General features: G+C 45.9%; 3 protein-coding genes across 7 annotated transcripts in view; 1 reads left to right on the top strand and 2 right to left on the bottom strand.

Moving 5' to 3' along the window:
• Nucleotides 1–7,465, bottom strand: part of LOC125363334 (SAP domain containing ribonucleoprotein) — a 54,852-nt gene extending 47,387 nt beyond the window's left edge. For all 3 annotated transcript variants that reach the window (XR_007213216.1, XM_048362496.1, XM_048362507.1), the window contains exons 1-2: nt 7,377–7,465; nt 3,523–3,622 (exon numbers count right to left, since the gene is read on the bottom strand). Coding sequence is in view for 2 of the 3 variants with exons in the window: in XM_048362496.1 (XP_048218453.1) it covers nt 3,523–3,622; nt 7,377–7,412 (136 nt within the window). In the remaining variant the exon portion in view is untranslated. The remainder of the gene's footprint in view (nt 1–3,522; nt 3,623–7,376) is intronic.
• Nucleotides 7,466–7,723: 258 nt separating this feature from the next.
• On the top strand, nt 7,724–10,215 carry Ormdl2 (ORMDL sphingolipid biosynthesis regulator 2). The gene is made up of 4 exons (XM_048362518.1): nt 7,724–7,816; nt 8,783–8,957; nt 9,114–9,265; nt 9,760–10,215. The coding sequence occupies exons 2-4, from the start codon at nt 8,784–8,786 to the stop codon at nt 9,893–9,895; spliced, it is 462 nt and encodes a 153-aa protein (XP_048218475.1). The 5' UTR covers nt 7,724–7,816; nt 8,783; the 3' UTR covers nt 9,896–10,215.
• Nucleotides 10,216–10,430: 215 nt separating this feature from the next.
• Dnajc14 (DnaJ heat shock protein family (Hsp40) member C14) lies at nt 10,431–21,208 on the bottom strand. 3 transcript variants are annotated; one of them, XM_048362244.1, is made up of 7 exons: nt 21,106–21,208; nt 18,097–19,562; nt 12,937–13,043; nt 12,615–12,734; nt 11,756–11,916; nt 11,564–11,666; nt 10,431–11,380 (listed from the first exon to the last, which is right to left on the bottom strand). In XM_048362244.1, exons 2-7 carry the CDS (start codon nt 19,504–19,506, stop codon nt 11,170–11,172), a joined length of 2,112 nt encoding a protein of 703 aa, XP_048218201.1. In that variant the 5' UTR covers nt 19,507–19,562; nt 21,106–21,208; the 3' UTR covers nt 10,431–11,169. The 3 variants fall into 3 exon arrangements, with proteins under 3 accessions (XP_048218201.1, XP_048218208.1, XP_048218215.1); XM_048362251.1 differs by lacking the exon at nt 21,106–21,208 and adding an exon at nt 20,809–20,816; XM_048362258.1 differs by lacking the exon at nt 21,106–21,208 and adding an exon at nt 20,148–20,166.
• Between the last annotated feature and the right edge of the window lie 27 nt (nt 21,209–21,235).

Below are 21,235 nucleotides of genomic sequence, written 5' to 3'. Positions count from 1 at the left end.
TGCTTATCTGATATGGAATGTTTGAAGAATGGAATAGATTTTGGCCAGGACTAGTGGCTCATGCCTATAATCCTAGCTACTCAGGAGGCTAAGGTCTTGAAGATGGTGGTTTAAGGCTGGCTCAGGCTACCTCAAGTCTACAATATTCCATCACCAAAATAAACAGCAAAAATCCAGACTGAGCTGGGCAATAGTGGCTTATCACCGCTACTCAAGAGGCTGAGATCTGAGGATCAAAGTTCACAGCCAACAGGAGCAGAAAAATTCCCAAGACCCTCATCTCCAATTAACCAACAAAAAGCAATTAAGTGGCCTTGAGCCAGTGGCACGCCTCTGTAATTCTAGCTGCTCTAGAGGCTGTGATCTGAGGGTTGAGGTTTGAAGCCAGCCTGGGCAGAAAAGTCCGTGAGCTTCTAATCACCAACTAACTACCAAAAAGCTAGAAGTGGGGCTGTGGCTCAAGTGGTTAAGTGCAAGTCTTGAGGAAAAAAACAACAACCAGAAATAGAGGTGCAGCTTAAGTACTAGAGTACTATCCTGAAGTGAAAAATCCAAACAAGAACACAAGACCTTCAGTTCAAGCCCCAGTACAGACGTATAGGTGTGCATGCTCACACACACACTCACACATACACACACACACCCCAAAAAGCAAGCTAGACTGACCAGAGTGGAAGTGTTGCTCAAGTGGTAAAACACCAGCCAACCAACTGAGAAAGCAAGTGCAAGGTCTCAGGTTCAAAATGAATAATCGGCCAGGTGCTGGTGGCTCAGGCCTGTAATTCTAGCTACTCAGGAGGCCGACATATGCTGATCACAGTTCAAAGCCAGCCTAGGCAGGAAAGTTCGTGAGACTCTTATCTCCTCCAATTAGCCACTAGAAAACTTGAAGTGGCTCTGTGGCTGAAGTGAAAGAGCACTAACCTTGAACACAAAGAAGCTCAGGGATAGTGCCCAGGCCCTGAGTTCAAGCCCCACAATATCAATTTTTTTTTTTTTTTGGCTAGTCCTGGGGATTGGACTCAGGGCCTGAGCACTGTCCCTGGCTTCTTCTTGCTCAAGGCTAGCACTCTGCCACTTAAGCCACAGCGCCACTTCTGGCCATTTTCTGTATATGTGGTGCTGGGGAATTGAACCCAGGGCCTCATGTATATGAGGCAAGCACTCTTGCCACTAGGCCATATCCCCAGCCCAATTTTTTTTTTTTAAGAAGCAAAAAAGCAACAGAAGAATGTTGGATTTTTCAAAAACTAAGACTCCTACTTAGGAAAGAATACCAAAGAAAAATGTAAAAAACTAACCACAAAAGCAAATCTCTCAGGCGGGAGCTTATAGCTCACACCTGTAATTCTAGCTACTCAAGGCTGAGCTCTGAGGATAGTAACTCAAAGCCAGCCCAGGCAAGAAAGGCTGTGAGACTCATCTCCAATTAACCACCAGAGAACTGAAGTACAGATGTGGCTCAACGTAGTACAGCACTAGCCTCGAGTGAAAAAGCTCAAGGACAGAATGCAGGCCCTGAGTTTAAGGCCCATGACCAACAAAAAAAAAAAAAAAAAAAAAAAAAGAAAGAAAGAAAACAGAAAAAAAGAATGTCTCTTAAAACAACGAAGTTACTAGGGAAAAAAAAAATCTGCAAACCAGTAAATGAATGAAGGGAACCCGAATAGAAAACCGAGCAAAGAAACCTAAAGAGCTATACAAAAATGATATGTAAGGGGCTGGGAATATGGCCTAGTGGCAAGAGTGCTTGCCTCGTATACATGAAGCCCTGGGTTCGATTCCTCAGCACCACATATACAGAAAATGGCCAGAAGTGGTGCTGTGGCTCAAGTGGCAGGGTGCTAGCCTTGAGCAAAAAAGGAGCCAGGGACAGTGCTCAGGCCCTGAGTTCACGGCCCAGGACTGGCCAAAAAAAAAAAAAAAAATGATATGTAAGTTAAAAACAACAAATGAGCACAAATAGGACACTTGATAAGATAATGTCAAATTTAGGTTTGTGGAGATACAAAACTCTGATGCACGAGTGATAAAAGTATAGACTTAAGGCACTGCTGGCTCAGGCTTATTATCCTAGCTACTCAAGAGGCTGAGATCTAAGGATCTAAGGATCTAAGTTTGCCCAGGCAGACAGTACCCAAGCCCCAAGTTCAAGCCTTAGTACACCCAGAGGGAGGGAGGGAGGGAGGGAGGGAGGGAGGGAGGGAGGGAAGGAAGGAAGGAAGGAAGGAAGGAAGGAAGGAAGGAAGGAAGGAAGGATGGAAGGAAGGAAGGAAGGAATTAGGATCTGTTTTGTTTTTGTTTTCTTAAAAGTAGAAGTGGAGAATACCAGACCTAAGAGAGACCACAGCTTGCCAAGTTTATAGATTTGGTTCCAGACATATATCATATCATGAATATTTAAGACATATGAAGAGTTTGACATAGTAAATTCTTGGCAAAAGAGGAATTAAAATTCAGGACTTTAAAAGTTTTCATCTAGGGCTGGGGATATAGCCTAGTGGCAAGAGTGCCTGCCTCGGATACACGAGGCCCTAGGTTCGATTCCCCAGCACCACATATACAGAAAAACGGCCAGAAGCGGCGCTGTGGCTCAAGTGGCAGAGTGCTAGCCTTGAGCGGGAAGAAGCCAGGGACAGTGCTCAGGCCCTGAGTCCAAGGCCCAGGACTGGCCAAAAAAAAAAAAAAAGTTTTCATCTAGTGATATTTGTACCACCAGGTTATCCCTACTTCTTTCCCTCCTCCAACCTTTCCTTCCTTAAAACTGGGTTTTATTAATTGTCTAGGGTAGCCTCAAATTCATAATTCTCCTACACCAGCCTCCCAGCATCTGGGATTACAGACCTGGTTCTTCAGGCTAACACATTTATAACATATAAACACACACACACACACACACACACACACACACACACACACACACACACTCTTATTTATTCATTCATTCATTCATCCTTCCTTTCATTTTCTTTTGTAGTGCTAGTGTTCAAAGTCAGGCCCTCCTGCATGCTACACACATGATCTACTATTGAAATACACCCAGCTATCCATGCTAACTTTGTATGCGAGCTCACATACGTGTGCCAATACTGGGTCTTGAACTCAGGACCTCATAGTCTTGCTTAGCTTTTTCACTCGACTGATACTAAATCTGCACTTCCAGCTTTTTGCTGATGAATTAGAGCTAAGAATTCTTTCAGGTCTGCCTACCCAGGTTGACTATGAGCCAGGAACTTCAGATCTTAACTCCTGAATAACTAGGATTATAGGCATAAAACACAGAGACATAGCTCCATGCTAACTTTTGTTTATTTTTTTTTTAGCAGATTGGACTCAAATACAATTATGTCGAAGCTTCTCAAGTGCTAGATTACAGGTATGTACACCAAGCCCAGCCCAAGAGTTTTCCTGATGTTCTTAATTTAGAGTTTACACTAGCAATAATCTAAGGAAGGAAGAAATCTAAGTGTCAGAGTCTAAAACTTAATCCCCTTACATCACCTTGCCTCCATATGTACTCACCATGTTCCTCAAGATAAGCCTGGAGTCTGTTAATGAGATCTTGCTTTATTCCTTTAGTCTCCAAACCACGAGCAAGACATTCTTGCTTTAGTTCAGCCAGCTGGAAAATAATATATTTTTTTCCTTAGTTAACAGGATGAGTCCATGAAGTAAAAAGATGTAGTAATCAGATGAAGAATATAAAATAACTATCTAGGTGCTGATGGCTCATGCCTGTAAGTTAGCTACCCAGGAGGCTGAGATCTAAGGACCACAGCCAATCTGGGAAGAAAAGTCCGTGAGATTTATCTCTAATTAACAGCCAAAGTGTGGTGCTGGGAATATGGCCTAGTAATAGAGTGCTTACCTCACATACATGAAGCCCTGGGTTCAATTCCTCAGCACCACATATATAGAAAAAGCCAGAGTGGTGCTGTGGCTCAAGTAGTAGAGTACTAGCTCTTGAGCAAAAAGAAACCAGGAGCAGTGCTCAGGCCCTGAGTTCAAGTCCTAGGACTGGCAAAACAAAAAGAAACAAACAAACCACCAAAGTGGTAGAAGAATGCCAGCCTTGAGCAGAAAGTCTAAGGGACACCACCCTGAATTTAAGCTCTACTACTGGCAATCAATAAATAAAATTAGAAGAAAGGAAAGACAAAGTTCAATTTGAAACTGCTGCTCTTAAATTGGGCATGGCAGCTAACACCCATAATCCTAGCTATCTGTAAGCCAGCCCAGCCAGGCAGGAAAAGTCCATGAGGCTCTCATCTCCAATTAACCACCAAAAAGCCAATGTGAAGCAATGGCTCAAGTGGCAGAGCCATTACACACAATGCACACACACAATGCCTTATCCACAAAAGCACAGGGACAGCGCCCAGGTGGAGTTCAATCCCCAGGACCCATGCAAACAAACATAAATAAATAAAACTATTGCTCTAAACAATACTAAAACCCTATATTCAACAAAGATGACAAACTTTTAGATTTGGAGACACAATTCAAGTTTCAGAGTGCCTAGCCAGCACAAAGCTGGCTATCAGAAACACCAAAAAAATTAATGTTGGAGGGAAGAGGAAGATGACCCATTTTCCCTCTACCAATATTCAATATGCAAGATGACTTTTCAGTAGTATGACTGTCACACTTTGATAAGACTAGTTTATTTGCATAGCTGTGTATGAGTTGGTATCGGGGATTGAACTCAGGGCCTCACATGCTCCATAAGCTTCCTTGATCACAGCTAGCTCACCCTTGGCTTTACCGCTTGAGCCATACTTCCAATGCAACTTCTTGCTGGTAAATTGGAGATAGTCTTGCAGACTTTTCTGCCTGGGCTGGCTTTAAGCCTCAGTCAAAATCCAGGGCTTAGCCTTTGAAATAGCTAGGATTATAGGTAAGAGCCACAAGTACCAGGCTATGTACCTATTTATTATCACAAAACTTCACCACTTATGGAGAAACAAAAAGTACTTGATTTTTAATGATTACTCTGCAAGTTACTATATGAAAAAAATAAAATCTTCAGGCAGAAAATCCAAAAAATCAGGTGGATCCATGGGTGGGACCAAATTAACTGTCCTAGAGTCAGAGTATAAAAGGTTCTACCATGGCTCTTCAGAGTTTCAAGATAATTTTATAGAGTCCCTCCAATTGCATATATATGCCTTTTTCTGGGGAAAGGGTATATACATTTCATCAGAGTTTAAAGATACTTGTAACCACTAAGAAATTAAGAAGTGCTCTGAAGAAAAAGAGAAGCAAATGTAATTTAAGCATGCGTTCTGAAGACAGCTATGAGCTGTCAGATACCACCAAGATGCCATGTAAGATGAACACTCACCAGTGGATTCAAACAAAGTGGTACTGAGTCACACAATACATAATCCCTTGTATTTGGTTGTGTGTGCATGTGCGCCAGTACTTGAACTCAGGATCTCATAGCCTTGCTTGGCTTTTTCACTCAAGCACACCACCACCAGTTGAGTTACACCTCCACTTCCATCTTTTTGTTGGTTAACTACAGACAAGAGTCTTAGATTTGTTTGCCTTCAAACCACCATCCTATCTAAGCCTTCTAAGTAGCCAGGATTGCAGGCATGCACCACCAGTTGCTGGCTAATATCTGGGTTTTTTTTTCTTTTAACATACAAAATGTTTTTAAGGCTTACCCAAAAAGCTCTTCATCTTAAAAGTTCAACTTGACAGAGGGAAAAAAAAAAAAAAAGAATGAGTGCTGAGCCAAGGATAGTGGTTCTTGCCTATAATCCCAGCTACTCCAAAGGCCAGCCTGGGCAGGAAAGTTTGTGAAACTTTAATCTCCAATTAACCACCAAAAGGCCAGAAATGGAGCTATGGCTCAAGTGACAGAGAGCTATCCCTTTTTTTTTTTTTTTTTGACAGTCCTGGGGCTTGAACTCAGGGCCTGAGCACTGTCCCTGGCTTCTTTTTGCTCAATACTAGCACTCTACCAGGGCTTCTAGTAGAGAAGGCAAGTACTCTACTATTAGGCCACATTCCCAGCCCCCGAGAGAGCTATCTTTGAGTGGAAAAAGCTAAGGTACAGTGCCCTGGCCCAAACCCCATTACTGTCCCCAAAACAAAACAAAAAAGGGTTCCTGGGATGATTCAACCAAAACAAGAGCAAACATTTAATGGGAAAACTATTTAATAGAACCACAAATAAGGAACTAATCAAGATATTCTCTTCCTAAAATGAACTACTCTCCCCTTCCAGGAATAATATTCTAAGTGTAAGAAAACTACCAAGATTCCCAAAAGATACAGCTTAAAATAGCTCCTGGAATTCAGAATGTCACCCAATGGAGCTACCAGGACCCAATAAGAAACAAGCCAAAGATAACCCTAACTTTGGAACTGTTTTCCCAAACTATTGCAGTTATGAACTATCTCTCAGTGGCAGGAGAGGCACACCAGATGAGGTAACTTGAGATAACTGGAGGAACTTTCAAAGCTGAGGTCTGTATTTTTACAAACTCTTTTATAAAGGCTGCCTTAATACCAAGCTTCTACGGAGAGGTCTATTTTCTGAGGCCTCACTACGGTTTCAATTCTTTGGGTTTCTTTTTTTTTGGGGGGGGGGGGCGATCGTGGTACTTGAACTCAGGGCCTGGGTGCTGTCCCTGAGCTTTTGCACTCAAGGCTAGTTGTGCTTTACCACTTTGAGCCACAACTCCACTTCCAGTTCTCTGGTAGTTAACTGGATGTAAGAGTCTCACAGACTTCCCTGCCCAGGCTGACTTCGAACCGTGATCCTCAGATCTCAGCCTCCTGAAATAGCTAGGATTACACGCGTGAGCCACTGTGCTCAGCTGGTTTCAAAATTCTTACTGGAGGCGTGCCTCACCTAGAAAAAGAGAACGCAAGCATTTTCTGAATCATGTTCAGGATATACATGTATATAAATGTACACATACAGACGCAAAAATGCTCACCATCTGCTAACAGAAGAATCTCGGCTTTTGGTCAACAGACTCGAAAGCACCAATTTGGGCAGAAAAATAAAACCAGCCCTGGAGCCTGCCTGGGGCGGAGGAGGGAACACTGACGTAACCAAGCTTTGGATAAACGAGTAACAAACCCGGCCGAGGACTCTCGCTCGGCCTGGTGGGGAGGGGTTAGCGGCCTAAGCGACGACGAGAAGGAAGCCGAAACGACAGGCCAAGACAGCAATAAATTCGTGAGGAGAAGTGGGGAATTCGTGGGGAGAAGTGGAGGCCTTTGGGAAAGGAGGCACAAAAGAACCACAGCCGGAGCCGGAAACGAGCAGAAAACCCTGGAATGACAACGTGCAAGACAAGAACGCGAAATCTTCCCGGAAAGCCCACCTCAGCCCTTCCCTCTCTCCACCGTACCTTCAGCTTATGGAGCTCCACCGTCTCCGCCGCCATCTTGTTACCCCTCCACTCAACTAGGCCCCCACCGACTGCCTCCGCCTCCCGGAGCTCCCGCCTAGACGTAGGGACCAGAGCCAACCAATCGCTACCACTCTTACTCTCACCCTACACCATCGGCTCTTCTGATTCGTCAACGGCTGACGTGACTCTCAAGCCTTTCGGCAGTTCTCTCAAAGTCGGACCTGGGAGAAAGGGGCGGGACCCGCAGCTGCCTAACGACCTAAAAAGCGGCCAATTGTATGTCCACATTGCAGACCACCAGCCAACCAATGGCTAGTGGCAGCGCTTAGTCGGCTCTACCAATAGAGAGTGCGCAGAGCGGGCGGGAACTTCCGGGAGAACACAGGTATTGAACGGAGCGCCGCGCCCTCAGCCTGACGGCTCCCCGAAGCTGGCAGGTAGGAGCTGCTTAAATCTTGGGATTTGGTTCTGAGGGAAAATGGTGGGACGCAGAACGAGTGGCGGGGAAGTAGAGAGTTAAATATCAAGATGGTAAGGCTGAAGAAAGCTTGAATATATCGGAAGAGCGAATATGGGACGCTGGGAGGGCCCTGGGGCGGGCTCGAAACTGAGGCTTACGGAATTTTAGGGCGTGCCAGGAGAGCTGCTTACTAACCAGGCATCATTTGTTTAAGGTATAGCACTTTTGAAGAGCCTAGTTTATTACCTAAGCCTTCAATTGAGTTTATTTGGGCAGTTGAACTCTTATTTCCAGGATTTCGGCTTGATGTTTCACCCCCATTCCGCGGTTTCCATCTCTTTATTAAACTATTTTCTCATCTCTTTCATTGCCTTTGTTAGTTCATTTGAGCTTCCCTAGCAAATATAAGTAGAGGCTTTGAGCTCGGGTCTCTTCTTAGTCCAGACCAGAAACTGCAGGCAAATTCTTGCAGGGCCCCACAGTTGAGAGAAGGAATGAGGTTGTATGCTGCTGATATGTCAGGCTAGTGTGAGGATGAGCAAGTCCCAGAGAAAAAGGTGGGGACTATTGGTACTTTTACTCACACTTCTTCTTTTTGGCCCCCTGATTGACTCTCTAAAAAAATTCTGACTATATTTGATCTTTTCCTGACTACTTACTTCTTCCAAGTTAGGTGAGATATTCCTCTAACCCCCACTCCTTGAAGTGGGTGCCCCAAGCCTAGGCATACTGTGTTACAACTGAAGTGTAAGGATCAGAGTAAAAATTACCATAACTTCTCTTCTTTTGTAATGTTCCCCACATCTGTAGTTTGTTTGTTTCTGCATGTACAATAGAATTCAGAGGACTTGAGGTTCTTTAGGAGACAACTGAGGAAAATAAACTCAAACACAGATTATGAAGAAATTGAGTTGGATTCCTGTCTGAACCTTCATTGTGGTAGGATGAATGTGGGGGTGGCACACAGTGAAGTAAATCCCAACACTCGAGTGATGAATAGTCGGGGCATCTGGCTGGCCTACATCATCTTGGTAGGACTGCTGCATGTGGTTTTACTCAGCATCCCTTTCTTCAGCATTCCTGTTGTCTGGACCCTGACCAACGTCATTCATAACTTGGTGAGCACTAAACCATACCCTTGTACCTACCCCAGGCCTTTCCTAACCAAAAATAAAATTGTGTGGGGATTTATGTCTTCCTTGTGGAATCTTAAGCATAATTCTTGGACTGAAGGACTACTTTGCCCCTCATACTGTCCATTTTCCTCTTCCCAGGCAATGTATGTCTTCCTACATACAGTGAAAGGGACACCCTTTGAGACCCCTGACCAAGGAAAAGCTCGACTTTTGACACACTGGGAACAGATGGACTATGGGCTTCAGTTTACTTCTTCTCGCAAGTTCCTCAGCATCTCTCCTATTGTACTGTGAGTCTGTGGGATAGGGAAGATGCTGCTGCAATCAGAAGCAACTCTAGAGCAAGGTGGAAGAGTCCATAGGGAAGCCTTAAAAGGCAGACTACCTAGTAAGACCCTTTAAAGATAGCATGGCATACTAGTCCTGAGTCTACAGAGAATAGTAAAAAATAGGAGACAGGGACTTCTGTAAAGCATTCCTTGCAGAAATGATAATCTTCAAAAACTGGGGACAGTGGAAGCAGGACTCTTAAAGAGTCATACAGACTAAAATGAACACAAATCGGTTTATAGTCTCTAATCAAAGGTACGGATTATATCCTCAACTCCAAAGTAAATACTGTTGATATAGCTGGAAAATTTTCCAATATCCAAGGAATACACGTGTACACACACACACACACACACACACACACACACACACACATCATTTAAAATAGTCACTGGAAAAACAGGTGCATGGGTAGGGAAGGCCATACTTCACTCATCCTATTTTTTCTCCCTAGCTACCTACTGGCCAGCTTCTATACCAAGTATGATGCTGCTCATTTCCTCATCAACACTACCTCATTGCTCAGTGTGCTGCTGCCTAAGTTACCACAATTCCATGGGGTTCGTCTCTTTGGCATCAACAAATACTGAAAAATGAGCTGAAGACAACTCCATGGGCATGGAGAAGGCACTGGAACAAAAAAAAATTTTTTTCACTTCTCCATTCTGAGAACTATAGAACCTTTCCCAAACGCTCAGAAAGCAAATAAGTTAGAAATTGGTGCTCCTGTTAATGACAAGATTGAGTCAGGAAAGGCAGATGAAATGAAGGGCCAAATCACCCTGTGTAACAGGAAGCCATCCATGTTTAGGCAGCTTGTTTGGAGATTACATTTTTCCTTATCCCTACCACCTTCTAGTTTGGTTTTGCTGTGTATTTTCCTCATAATAAAAAATTTTTTTTCAGCTGCAACTTGGGTCAGCAAGGATAGAGTGATGTCATAATGCTGGGAAGGAAATACAGAATGCTGATTTACTTACAAAACTTTAAATCATTTGTTATCCCTTCTCTTTTGGTACAGTAGGAGGTTTCCTTCACTCTCAGCTAACTTAGTACACTGAGAAAAGATTCTCACCTGGGAAAAGGAGCTCCAACTATGTGGGCAAAGAAGAAAGGGAAGATATAGGTTGCCAGTTATATATTTATAGAAAGATAATCCCCTGGCTTTAAATAGATATGTACATACAAATATGAACAAACTTAAAAAAATACAAACCCTTGGATCACATTGGGGCTTCTGCAAAATCCCTTTATCCTTCCCCCTCACCCAAGGGTAGAGGGCATGAGTCTACTTTTTAAAAATTATTAATTTTGGCCATCCTTGCAGCAACAAGCCAGAAGTGGGATAATCTGCCCACAAGGTGAAAAGTCAGGAAAAATTCCATTTCCACTCTTTGAACTCTATACCTCTTCACAATTAGGGCGACATGCTTTCTCATTCTTTTTGACTAATATATCAGGGTAAAAGAGGAGGTTTCCCCCTAAAATAAAGTACACTCCGTTTAAAAGGGGGCATCATTTGCCCTAAAAGCAAGTAAGACAATGGTTTACTGACCTCAGGAAAATACCCAGTTCTCACACCTTAAAGGGATATACTGTCTAGCCTAGGTCTAGGACCTAGATTCTTTGCTCTAGCTACCCCATTTCTTTGGTATTGTCAAAAGACAAGATTCAGTTCCTGGGTGTTGGGGAGGAGGAAAGTGGTTCAGGGGCTTCCTACAAGTACTGACTGAGGTGAACAATTTAGGCTTAAAAGTTTCCCTTTTTGAAATAGTTAAAAATAAAACAAATCAAACTTCATCCTGCGCTGTACACAGCCCTTTTGACTCCCTGACATTGATTTGAGGAAAGAAGAGAAGGGGTGTTAACGTTGGAAGGGCCGCCTCACTTTCTTCCGCCGCTTCGGTTTGGCTTCTCCCTTGGGTACTGTGCTGTTAGGCTTGGAAGCTGCAGTGGCCCCAGGGCCAGGCTGAGGAGCTGCAAAGAAGTTCCCATTGGACATCTGGCCTGGGGGTACTTGAAAAATCCGGCTCAAGAAATCCTGGAGGTCAGCAGGAGGGGTATCTGGGGTGGCTCTGAGAGGGGGAAAATAAATGAATAAGCCACAAGATGTTAAAAGTCATATTGCTAAAATTATACTGAGTCAGTTCCCAAACTTCCCAGAAAGTAAGGCACTTAGATATTCTAAACAGCAAGTCATCTGAAACTATACTCAGAACTCAAATAGTGGATAGGTAATTCAAAGGAACATCACCTACCTCTGCCGACCACTGGTGCCTGGCATTCGAGAACCAAATGAGATATGATAGGGAACTCTGTGGGTATCTGGGGAGATTCCCACACGCTGGCATCCAGCCCACTCTGCAAACAAGAGAAATAATTAGCCAGAAAAATCTCAGTTTAGAGCATACAAGATGAAGTACGAAGATTTCTAAAAGACAGAAAGGTACCTGTAATGTCATAGACCTTTCCATCCATCAGTGCAAAGTAGGTGATTTTGAGGCCCAACATGCTTGACTCTGCCCAAAAGTCTCCTTCCTCAGCAGGATGCAGTCTATTGCACTCAGCACAGTATCTAGCACTCTTAGGTTCCCGGTCCATTTCAAATCTCCTGCAACCAAATGAAAGTACAGTACTTAATTTTTTTTTTAAGTCTCCCAAGGGCACTGCCAGTAGTGTCTCATCATTACAATCAAATATGATCAAAAATGTTAAAATAATCTCTAATTATTATGTGCCTAGGTACATACAGGCTTCCCGCAACTTTCAATCTTAGAGCTAATTTTATTTTCTTCCTGCTAATTCAAATCCTCAGTCCTGCTGGGCTCTGGTGGTTCATGCCTGTAATCCAAGGTACTCAGGAGGATGAGATCTGAGGATCATGGTTCAAAGCCAACCCAGGCAGAAAAGTCCATGACACATACCTCCAATAAACTACTCAGAAAAAGCCAGAAGTGGAGCTGTGGCCCAAACAGTAGAGTGCTAGCCTTGAGCAAAAGAAGTTCAGCAACAGCACCCAGACCCTGAGTTCAAGCGCCAAGATTGGCACACACACAAAAAAAGGAATCCTCAATTCTCTTGTACTACAGTAGCAGTGGAGAAACCTTAGTCTTTTTGTTCATCATCTATATCACAATTACCAGGTTTTTGTTTTTTCCCTCAGCCAAGAAGTGTGTTTGGCTACCCAATCTCTGTTTCTCTTTGTCAGTACTTGGATATGAACTCAGGACCTTGCACACACGCACACCCTGCCCTAGTTGCCCAATCTCTGAGCTGTGGCTGTCCCATCCCTGCCCTCATAATTCATACCTATGCTTTCCTTGGCATCGGCTACACATCATAGTATTCATTGCCTCTTTAAGGTCATCTTGCAGCTTGGATAGGAATTCATTCACTGAACGGCTCAGCTCATTCTCTGCCATTCGTTTCCTAAAAGGAAGGCTTTGTTAAGTTATGGGGTACTGAGGGAGGAACAGAGACAGACCTGTTTGCCTCTTAAGACCCCTATTATTTAGAAAGGAACTTCATTCCATTCTCTCTTCCTGACAGCCTCTATCCACAAGTCCAGGGGTCTCTCCTATTGGGTATTTTAAAATCTATTTTACCTGACCATTTCCCATCTCCAACTTACATTTCATATTCTTTCCGCCTTTCAGGATTGCTGACAATGTCCCAAGCTGCCCGCAAAACCTTGAAGGCCTCTTCAGCCCGAGGATGATGATTTTTATCAGGATGAACCTACCAAGACAAAGCACATACTATCATAAATCCATCCCAACCCCAATCCTCTATCTTGGGTCCATTCCCATGTCAAATAGTTCTCCACCATTTTGGAGAATCAGTGTTGCTTACTGACAACTTTGCTTCCGCATACAGATCTGGATTCAGGTTCCAGCTGTCATCTCTATGACCTTGAATATTTCACCTTTTGTCTATTACAGATTGGTAAGATGATGAAGTAAGAATACATATGAAGAATGTAGCACATGGGGCTGGGAATGTGGCTTAGCAATAGAGTGCTTGCCTAGCATGCATGAAGCCCTGGGCTCAATTCCTCAGCACCACATAAACAGAAAAGCCAGAAGTGGCCCTGTGGCTCAAATGGTAGAGTGCTAGCCTTGAACAAAAAGAACCCAGGGATAGTGTTCAGGCCCTGAGTTCAAGCCCCAGGACTGGCAAAAGAAAAAAAGGTAGCACATAATCTGGCTATCCACTATCTGATTCTGTTTGTTTTTGTTACTGTTGTTTTTGTTGCCAGTCCTGGAACGTAGCCTCAGGGCCTGAGCACTGTCTCTGGCTTCTTTTTGCTCAAGGCTAGAACTCTACCACTTGAGCCACAGCGCCACTTCTGGCTTTTTTTATATGTGTGGTGCTGAGGAATCGAACCCAGGGCTTCATGTATAGGAGGCAAACACTTTACCAGTAGACCATATTCCCAGCCCCCACTATCTGATTTTGCCTGAAACTACCCCAGTTTAGTACTGAAAATGCACATAGGAATGGCTGGTCATCCTACCTGACACACATTCAAAGCCCTTACGTTGTAGCTATATTACCAGTCGTCAGAGTTTCAAAAATGTTATTTACACACACTCATTCTTTTCCTACTAGAAAAAAAAAATCTCACATCCAAAGCTAGGCGTGGTGGCTTATGCCTATAATTCCAGTACTCAGGAGGCTTGAATCAGGAAGATCATGTTTGAGGTCTGCCTAGGTTACAAAGGGAATTTCAGGTCAGCCTGAGCTACCTAGTTAGCCACTATCTCGAAAAAAAAAAAAAGGAAAGAAAAATTCATTTCCAAGTCTTACTACAATAATCTGCCTTTCTTTTCCAGAAATTAAATAGCATATGGTGCTCTGCAAAGCTTTTTATACATTTTTGAGCTTTCCTCCATGAAAAATAATAGCCTCTCTTCCTACAGCTTCCTGATTGTCCCATCCCCATTGCCTAATACCACTTCAGGCACACTCCCAGCACTTCTCTTTAATGCCAAATAAGCTTCCCATGTTCCCAAATTAATATGACAGCCTGTTTTTTGTTTTTTTGGCCAGTCCTGGGCCTTGAACTCAGGGCCTGAGCACTGTCCCTGGCTTCTTCCCGCTCAAGGCTAGCACTCTGCCACTTGAGCCACAGCGCCGCTTCTGGCCGTTTTCTGTATATGTGGTGCTGGGGAATCGAACCTAGGGCCTCGTGTATCCGAGGCAGGCACTCTTGCCACTAGGCTATATCCCCAGCCCAATATGGCAGCCTTTTATGTTCAACAGGATCTAGGTTCTCTAAAAGAAAACTAGAAACTCTAGCCCAGAAAAAATAAAAAAGAGAACCTTGGGGTTTAGAGGCAGGTGTGTAAAGGATGGGAAAACACGTTTCTACTCGAGTTGAAAAAAAGTGATTTCTCAAGAGAGAATGCCTGCTAAAAGACATGAAGGTGAGAAGAGAGCTATTAGTAACTAAGCATAAAGTTATCTAAAAACACAGGAGGGTATCCTCTAAGAGTCATTCATTTTCCACCAAACTAATTTGGTTCTTTGGTAAATTACAGATATAGAGACTTCTTGTACATCTGCAATTAAGGGAAACTTTACCCATTTCTCTTTGTTATGCAGCCATTGAGATAATTTGCACACTGAGAGTTAACAAGTCCAGTTCCATACACTCAGAAGTAGGCCTCCAAACCAATTTATATTTTACTTGTACAGCAACAAGAAGCAGTAAAACCTGAAGTGCTCAGTAGAACAATTGCCTAGTATGCACAAGGCCCTGGGTTGGATCCCCAGCAACACCAACCATAAGCCTAAAAATAGCAACAATGTTTATATCTTTTTCCCCCAGTACTGATGATTGAACCCAAGGCCTCCTTTCTAAGCAAGTGCTTACCACTTGAGGCACACTCCCAGCCCTCTAACTGCAATCTCTGCTTGCATTAAACCATTCCCCTCAAGCATACATACAGTACATTACCAGCACATTCTCTTATCAATAAAAGAAACTGTACTTTCATGTATGATATATAGAGAAACATACCTATGATTTATGTTCCATTTTCATTCCCTCTAAAATTTTGGCCTGCTCTTCTTGAAATTTCCTGTTTTCAAAATTGGGAATATAGCTCAGTAGAGCACTTGCAAGGCCCCAGGTTCAACTCCAGGAACCACAAAAAAAAAAAAAAAAAGAAAAATAGCCAGCTTTTTCCTGTTTTGTCTTGGAATAATCACTTAACATGCACTCCCTGAATCCCTTCCACAGAAGGTCCACACTTGCCTCTAGGAGACAGCTAAGTTTCCCCATGTTTAAAAATCCCTCCTGGGCTGAGAATGTGGCTTAGTGGTAGAGTGCTTGCCTAGCATGCATGAAGCACTGGATTCCGTTCCTTAGCACCATATACACAAAAAGGTGAAGTGATGCTGGGACTCAAGTAGTAAGAGTGTAAGCCTTGAGCGGAACTGAGTCCAAGCTCCAGGACTGGCAAAATAAATAAATAATCCCTCCTTTGAGCTGGTGCCAGTGAATTACCTCTGAAATCAATCATAACTACTCGGGAAAGAACAGGAAGATTGCAGTTTGAAATCAACCTAGAAAGAACAGTCCATGAGATTCTATCTCCAAAATAACCAGCAAAGGATAGGGAATGTGGCTTAGTGATAGAGTGCTTGCCTAGCATGAATGAATCACTGGTTTGATTCCTCAGTACCATATCAAGAGAAAAAGCCAGCAGTAGTGCTGTGAGATCAAGTGATAGACTGCTAGCCTTGAGCAAAAGTAGCTCAGCGCAGTGTTCAGGCCCTGAGTTCAAGCCCTAGGACTGGCAAAATAACAATAATAACCTGCAAAAAGCAGGGCTGGAAACACGGCTCAAGTTGTAGAATGCCAGCCACGTAAAAGCAAAGAATGAATTCAAACCTTGGTACCAACAAAACTCTCCTTTGCAGGTCATGATAGTACATGACTACAGTCCCAACATTTCGAGGCGGAAGCTGGAAGATTATAAATTTAGTCAGCTTGAACTATACAGTGAAACCCAGTCTCAAAAAAAAGGCGTCTAGGGCTGGGGATATGGCCTAGTGGCAAGAGTGCTTGCCTTGTATACATGAGGCCCTGAGTTCAATTCCCCAGCACCACATATACAGAAAACGGCCAGAAGTGGTGCTGTGGCTCAAGTGGCAGAGTGCTAGCCTTGAGCAAGAAGAAGCCAGGGACAGTGCTCAGGCCCTGAGTCCAAGGCCCAGGACTGGCCAAAAAAAAAAAAAAAAAAGGAGTCTAGGGCTGGGAATATGGCCTAGTGGCAAGAGTGCTTGCCTCGTATACATGAAGCCCTGGGTTCGATTCTCCAGCACTACATATCTAGAAAATGGCCAGAAGTGGCACTGTGGCTCAAGTGGCAGAGTGCTAGCCTTGAGCAAAAAGGAAGCCAGGGACAGTGCTCAGGCCCTGAGTCCAAGCCCCAGGACTGGCCAAAAAAAAAAAAAAAAAGAAGAAGTCTGGGGCTGGGGATATGGCCTAGTGGCAAGAGTGCTCACCTCATATACATGTGGTCCTGGGTTCAATTCCCCAGCACCATATATACAGAAAATGGCCGGAAGTGGCGCTGTGGCTCAAGTGGCAAAGTGGTAGCCTTGAGCAAAAAGAAGCCAGGGACAGTACTCAGGCCCTGAGTCCAAGGCCCAGAACTGGCCAAAAAAAAAAAAAAAGGAGTCTGGGAAAATGACCTAGTGACAGAGTGCCTAGTACACATGAAGCCCTGGGTACGATTCCTCAGCACCACATATATAGAAAAGGCCAGAAGTGGCGCTGTGGCTCAAGAGGTCGAGTGCTAGCCCTGAGCAAAAAGAAGCCAGGGACAGTGCTCAGGCCTGAGTCCCAAGCCCCAGCACTGGCAAAAAAAGGCTAAGTGCCAGATCCTTACATTTGTAATCCTAGCTAATCAGGACCTGGAGGTTCATGGTTCAAGTGGTAGATCATCAACCAGCAAGAGCAAAATGCTAAGAGTTCAGTGTACAGAGTTCATACCCCAATACTGTCAACAACAAAAAGGCAACAAAAGAAATTCCTCCTCTATTGGAGGGGAGGGGCAGCTGAGGTACTCTTCTCCAACCTAGTTAAAGTGACTTCATATAGGGCATGTGAAGTCCATCACTGTCTGTTACAACTGGTTCGAAAAACAACAATCTTTTTTTTTTTGCCAGTCCTGGGACTTGAGCTCAGGGCCTAGGCACTGTCCCTGAGCTTCTTTTTGCTCATGACTAACACTCTATCACTTGAGCCACAGTGCCACTTCCAGCTTTTTCTGTTCATGTCATAGTGAGGAACTGAACCCGGGGCTTCATGCATACTAGGCAAACACTCTCCCACTAAGCCACATTCCCAGCCCCCCAAAACAAAAATCTTATGATGAAAGATTAATTTGTCATTAATCAAAAGATTAATATGGAGGGAAAGTCAATTCCATAGTAGAGAAAATCTTCATACTCTTTCCTAAGAATGTTATGTTTCAGGGCCTAGTGGTAAAGTGCTTTGTCTAGCATGCATGAAGCCCTGAGTTCGATTCCTCAGTACCACACATACAGAAAAAGCTGGAAGTGGTGCTGTGGCTCAAGTGGTAGAGCGCTAGCCTTGAGCAAGAGAAGCTCAAGGACAGTGTCCAGGCTCTGAGTTCAAGCCCAATGACTGGCAAAAGGAAAAAAAAAATGTTGTTTCAAGTAGACTTTGTACAATGCCTTTCCTTTATTTCACTCTCCCCAAGCTTGGAATATGGGAACCAAGGCGAACATGAAATAGGTAGAGGGTACTCACCATCACTGCCAGTTGCCTATAGGCCTTCTTCAGTTCAATATCTGACGCAGTGGCTTCAACCCCCAGCACATGGAATGGGTTTAGTTCATCCTCAGGAACCCCAGCCATGGTCAAGAGTCGAGTCACTTCCTCTTCTGGCTGACAGTAGCGCCCACTAGTTATAGGTGCATTCCCATGCCTATTAGTCCTCTGCTTGACCCAAGGCAACTCCAGCCAACCCCACTGAACTAATCTTACTAGCTGCTGCCACAGCTTGCTATCTCTCAGAAGACTAAAGCAACGCTGAAAAGCTGGAGAATCTAGCCAAGAGAAAAGCCAGGTGGCCTTATCTCTCCAGCCTAACCAGTCACCTAGCCCCACTAGAAACCGCCAGCCCAGCTGCAGACAGCCCAAAAAGAGAGCCAGAGCCAGGAGTAGCAAAGCACCCAGTAGTCTAAGAAAACGGGTGAACAGTCCTGCCCCACAGTAAAAGCCTTGGCTTAGAAACTGGTATGCCACCTGGGTCCAGCTCCCAAGCCTCCCTGCCCAGACTCCCACCCAAACTCGGAAAAGGTCAAGATCACTCCCTTTCAGCTGCCTGCATGCATAGATGAGATGGCCACAAGTTTCCACATACTCTCCCACCAATACCAGAAGTTCGATTAGCCACCAGAAGCCCGCCTGTCCAAGCTGACATAGTTCTTCTGCCCCCCATAATCCCAGGCCTCTGCGCCTATCGGTCTGACTTCGTTTTCGGCCCTGCCGATTTCGACCAGGGGACCTGGGATCTTTACGTCCAACCTCCCGAGTTTCCTCCTTGGTTGTAAAACGGTGCCGCTGCCTCCGAGATGGGTTTTTTTTCCCACTGGACACACGTGAAAAATCACTGGGGAATTTAAGAGGTTCTTCATCATCATATTCTTCTTCCAACTCTTCATCTTCCCCCGAGGCTGGAGAGGTACAATGGTGGCAAAAGTTGCTGGAAGAACCATCTCCTCCCTCAGAGTAAGGCCCTTCGGGGATCTGAAGGGTTCTCTGGCAGTTGCAAGCAGATGGAATGGAAAGAAATGAAGGGTTCCCATCCTCCTGGTACCCAGCCTCACTCTCTCTGCAGAGTTCCTGGTCCACTCCTGACTCTTCTTCTGAAGATGCCTCACTCTGACCAGGGTCTTCTTCTCTAGGTGGTCCTGGACCCCTTGGGGGGCCATGGCTTGGATCCGACCAGTGAGCTGGGTTTGGGAGCTGTGTGTACTTAGGACCAGAGTGCTCCGTGAGGCAGCGGGTACCATTAGGCACAGTCCCTGCTGAGTCCCTGAGTTCTGAGAAAGAAAGTATTTCAGGGTTCACCGAGGGTCCTGAAGTCCTGAGGGAGGCACCACCACCGTGGTGGGCTCCACACAACCTTCTTTCTCCGGGGTGCTTCTGGGCCATTTCCCCGGGGCTTCTTGAGGATTTTAGGTCACAGCCATCCTGGTAAGTTCTGATACCTGTAAAAGAAGGTATCAAGGGGAGAATGATCAAGGATGGGACCAAGAGAAGCCTTTTTACAAAGTCTTGAGTACACATTCAATGTGCCCCCATTTTATCCCAGGTTCTTGCGGGGGGGTTGGGGGGGCATTCGCTCATCCTAGCAATGTGTCCAGTAGTAATCAGACTATAACCCTCACAGTAACCTTTCCCACCCCACTTCCAAACCTTAAAAGTTTGTTTTCCCAGGAAACTAAAATATTCACTCAATCAAGGGAACGAATAAGGGACCGCAAAGGGTGTGGTCGGGGAGACTGTCACTCTAAGGAAAAAGGGAAAGGCGGCCTGAGAGGTGGGGGGGGGGGGGCGGGGGGCGGGGACCCACAGGCTGTCAGGAAAGGGTGGGGACCTGGAGACTGAAAGAAAAGCTGGCAGGGGGTGGGGGGAGGAGGAGGGAGGAGTTTAGGATTGCCCCAGAGAAAGACCACCGGGTAACTCACCCAGCCGGACGGAAGGGGCGAAGGTAACGTACCGAACAGCGGCGGTAACTCCTCCCCCTCGAGCAAGCCGGGCCTGATGCCAGGGGGAGCTACGAGAGCAGCTCCCCCGGCTCCGCCTCCCACTCCCGCTCCGCTTCCGCCTTCCGTCCCCGCCGCAAGCAGGGCTCTGCGCCTGCTTCCACTTCCGGGGTCACAGGGTGGGAGGCGAGGATGGGGCGGGGCGGGGGGGAGGACGAAAAGCGGTTGGCTGGGGCGCGAGCCAGTCGCCGCTAACTCGGCGTCAAAACAAGAGGAAGCGGCCCTGGAGAGACCCTTGGTCCCGCCTCTTAAAGGGCCATCCACCGCCGCCCTCGGAGTGCTGGAATGGCTTTTCTCGAAAGCCGGGCTGCTAGAAGCGAAGTGGGCTCTGGCTGCAATGCCTGCAGGCTAGGGGGAAGGGAGGGGAGAAGAGGGAAGGACCGACTCTCAGAGTTGCTCTGGCTGTATCCCTCAGCTAGGCGGGGACTGGGAGATGGAGGACAGCCGCCGAGCCATACAAAAGTCTATTTTCCTTGCCAACGGGGGGGAGGGGAGGAGAGGGGAAACAACAAGAACAGGGAGCCTACAGGAGCCGCCGCCCTGATCTTTTCCCGGTCCTCTGCAGGACAGAAGCCCCTTTGTGTCCGGCCTAAGTGGAGCGGGGAAGACGGTGCCACAGGCTGCCCCCCACCCCCCACCCGGGCTCTGTGATCGGCCCCTCCTCCTCTCCAGGCAACCCACGGCCTACCCCGGCTCCGGCCCGGGCGGGCGGGCGGCCCCGCTAACTGCGGCTCCCACGCCCCGGGTCCTCCCCCTCTGGACGCGGCTCGCAGGCCCGGTCCTGGATTGTTGGGTAGGGGGAGCTGGGAGTGGGACTCCGCGGGCTCAGAACCCGAGCCAAGTACCACAGAACACTGCCCTCCTCGTCCGGCCTCTTCGCACTTATTTGCATGCCGAGCCCCCTCAGCCGACGTCGGCCCGCCACCCCCTGCTCCCGCGCAGACCCCCGGGATCTCCCCTTCTCTGCACACGCTTCTAGCCTTACAGTTCTGTCAATGCCCCGTCATGCTCCGCAAGTGTTTTTCCACTCAGCCCACCACCAGCGCCCCCAGATCAGTAAAAGTCCCTTCCCCGGCTCCCGATCCCGACCACCCGGTTCTCCAGAAAGACAATAC

The sequence above is a fragment of the Perognathus longimembris genome, chromosome 1, assembly GCF_023159225.1.
Source record: "Perognathus longimembris pacificus isolate PPM17 chromosome 1, ASM2315922v1, whole genome shotgun sequence".
NCBI lineage: Eukaryota > Metazoa > Chordata > Mammalia > Rodentia > Heteromyidae > Perognathus > Perognathus longimembris.
Note: the sequence above shows the minus strand (reverse complement) of the source record. Positions and strands in the feature narration are given on the sequence as shown.

Excerpts from the sequence above, each read along its gene's own strand:
- Ormdl2 (XM_048362518.1), top strand. The coding sequence starts at position 8,784 with ATGAATGTGGGGGTGGCACACAGTGAAGTAAATCCCAACACTCGAGTG. Across the intron at positions 8,958-9,113 it reads CCAACGTCATTCATAACTTG|GCAATGTATGTCTTCCTACA; the intron begins GTGAGCACTAAA and ends TCCTCTTCCCAG. Across the intron at positions 9,266-9,759 it reads AGCATCTCTCCTATTGTACT|CTACCTACTGGCCAGCTTCT; the intron begins GTGAGTCTGTGG and ends TTTTCTCCCTAG.
- Dnajc14 (XM_048362244.1), bottom strand. The coding sequence starts at position 19,506 with ATGGCCCAGAAGCACCCCGGAGAAAGAAGGTTGTGTGGAGCCCACCAC. Across the intron at positions 13,044-18,096 it reads ATAGGCAACTGGCAGTGATG|GTTCATCCTGATAAAAATCA; the intron begins GTGAGTACCCTC and ends TTGTCTTGGTAG. Across the intron at positions 12,735-12,936 it reads AGGCGGAAAGAATATGAAAT|GAAACGAATGGCAGAGAATG; the intron begins GTAAGTTGGAGA and ends CCTTCCTTTTAG.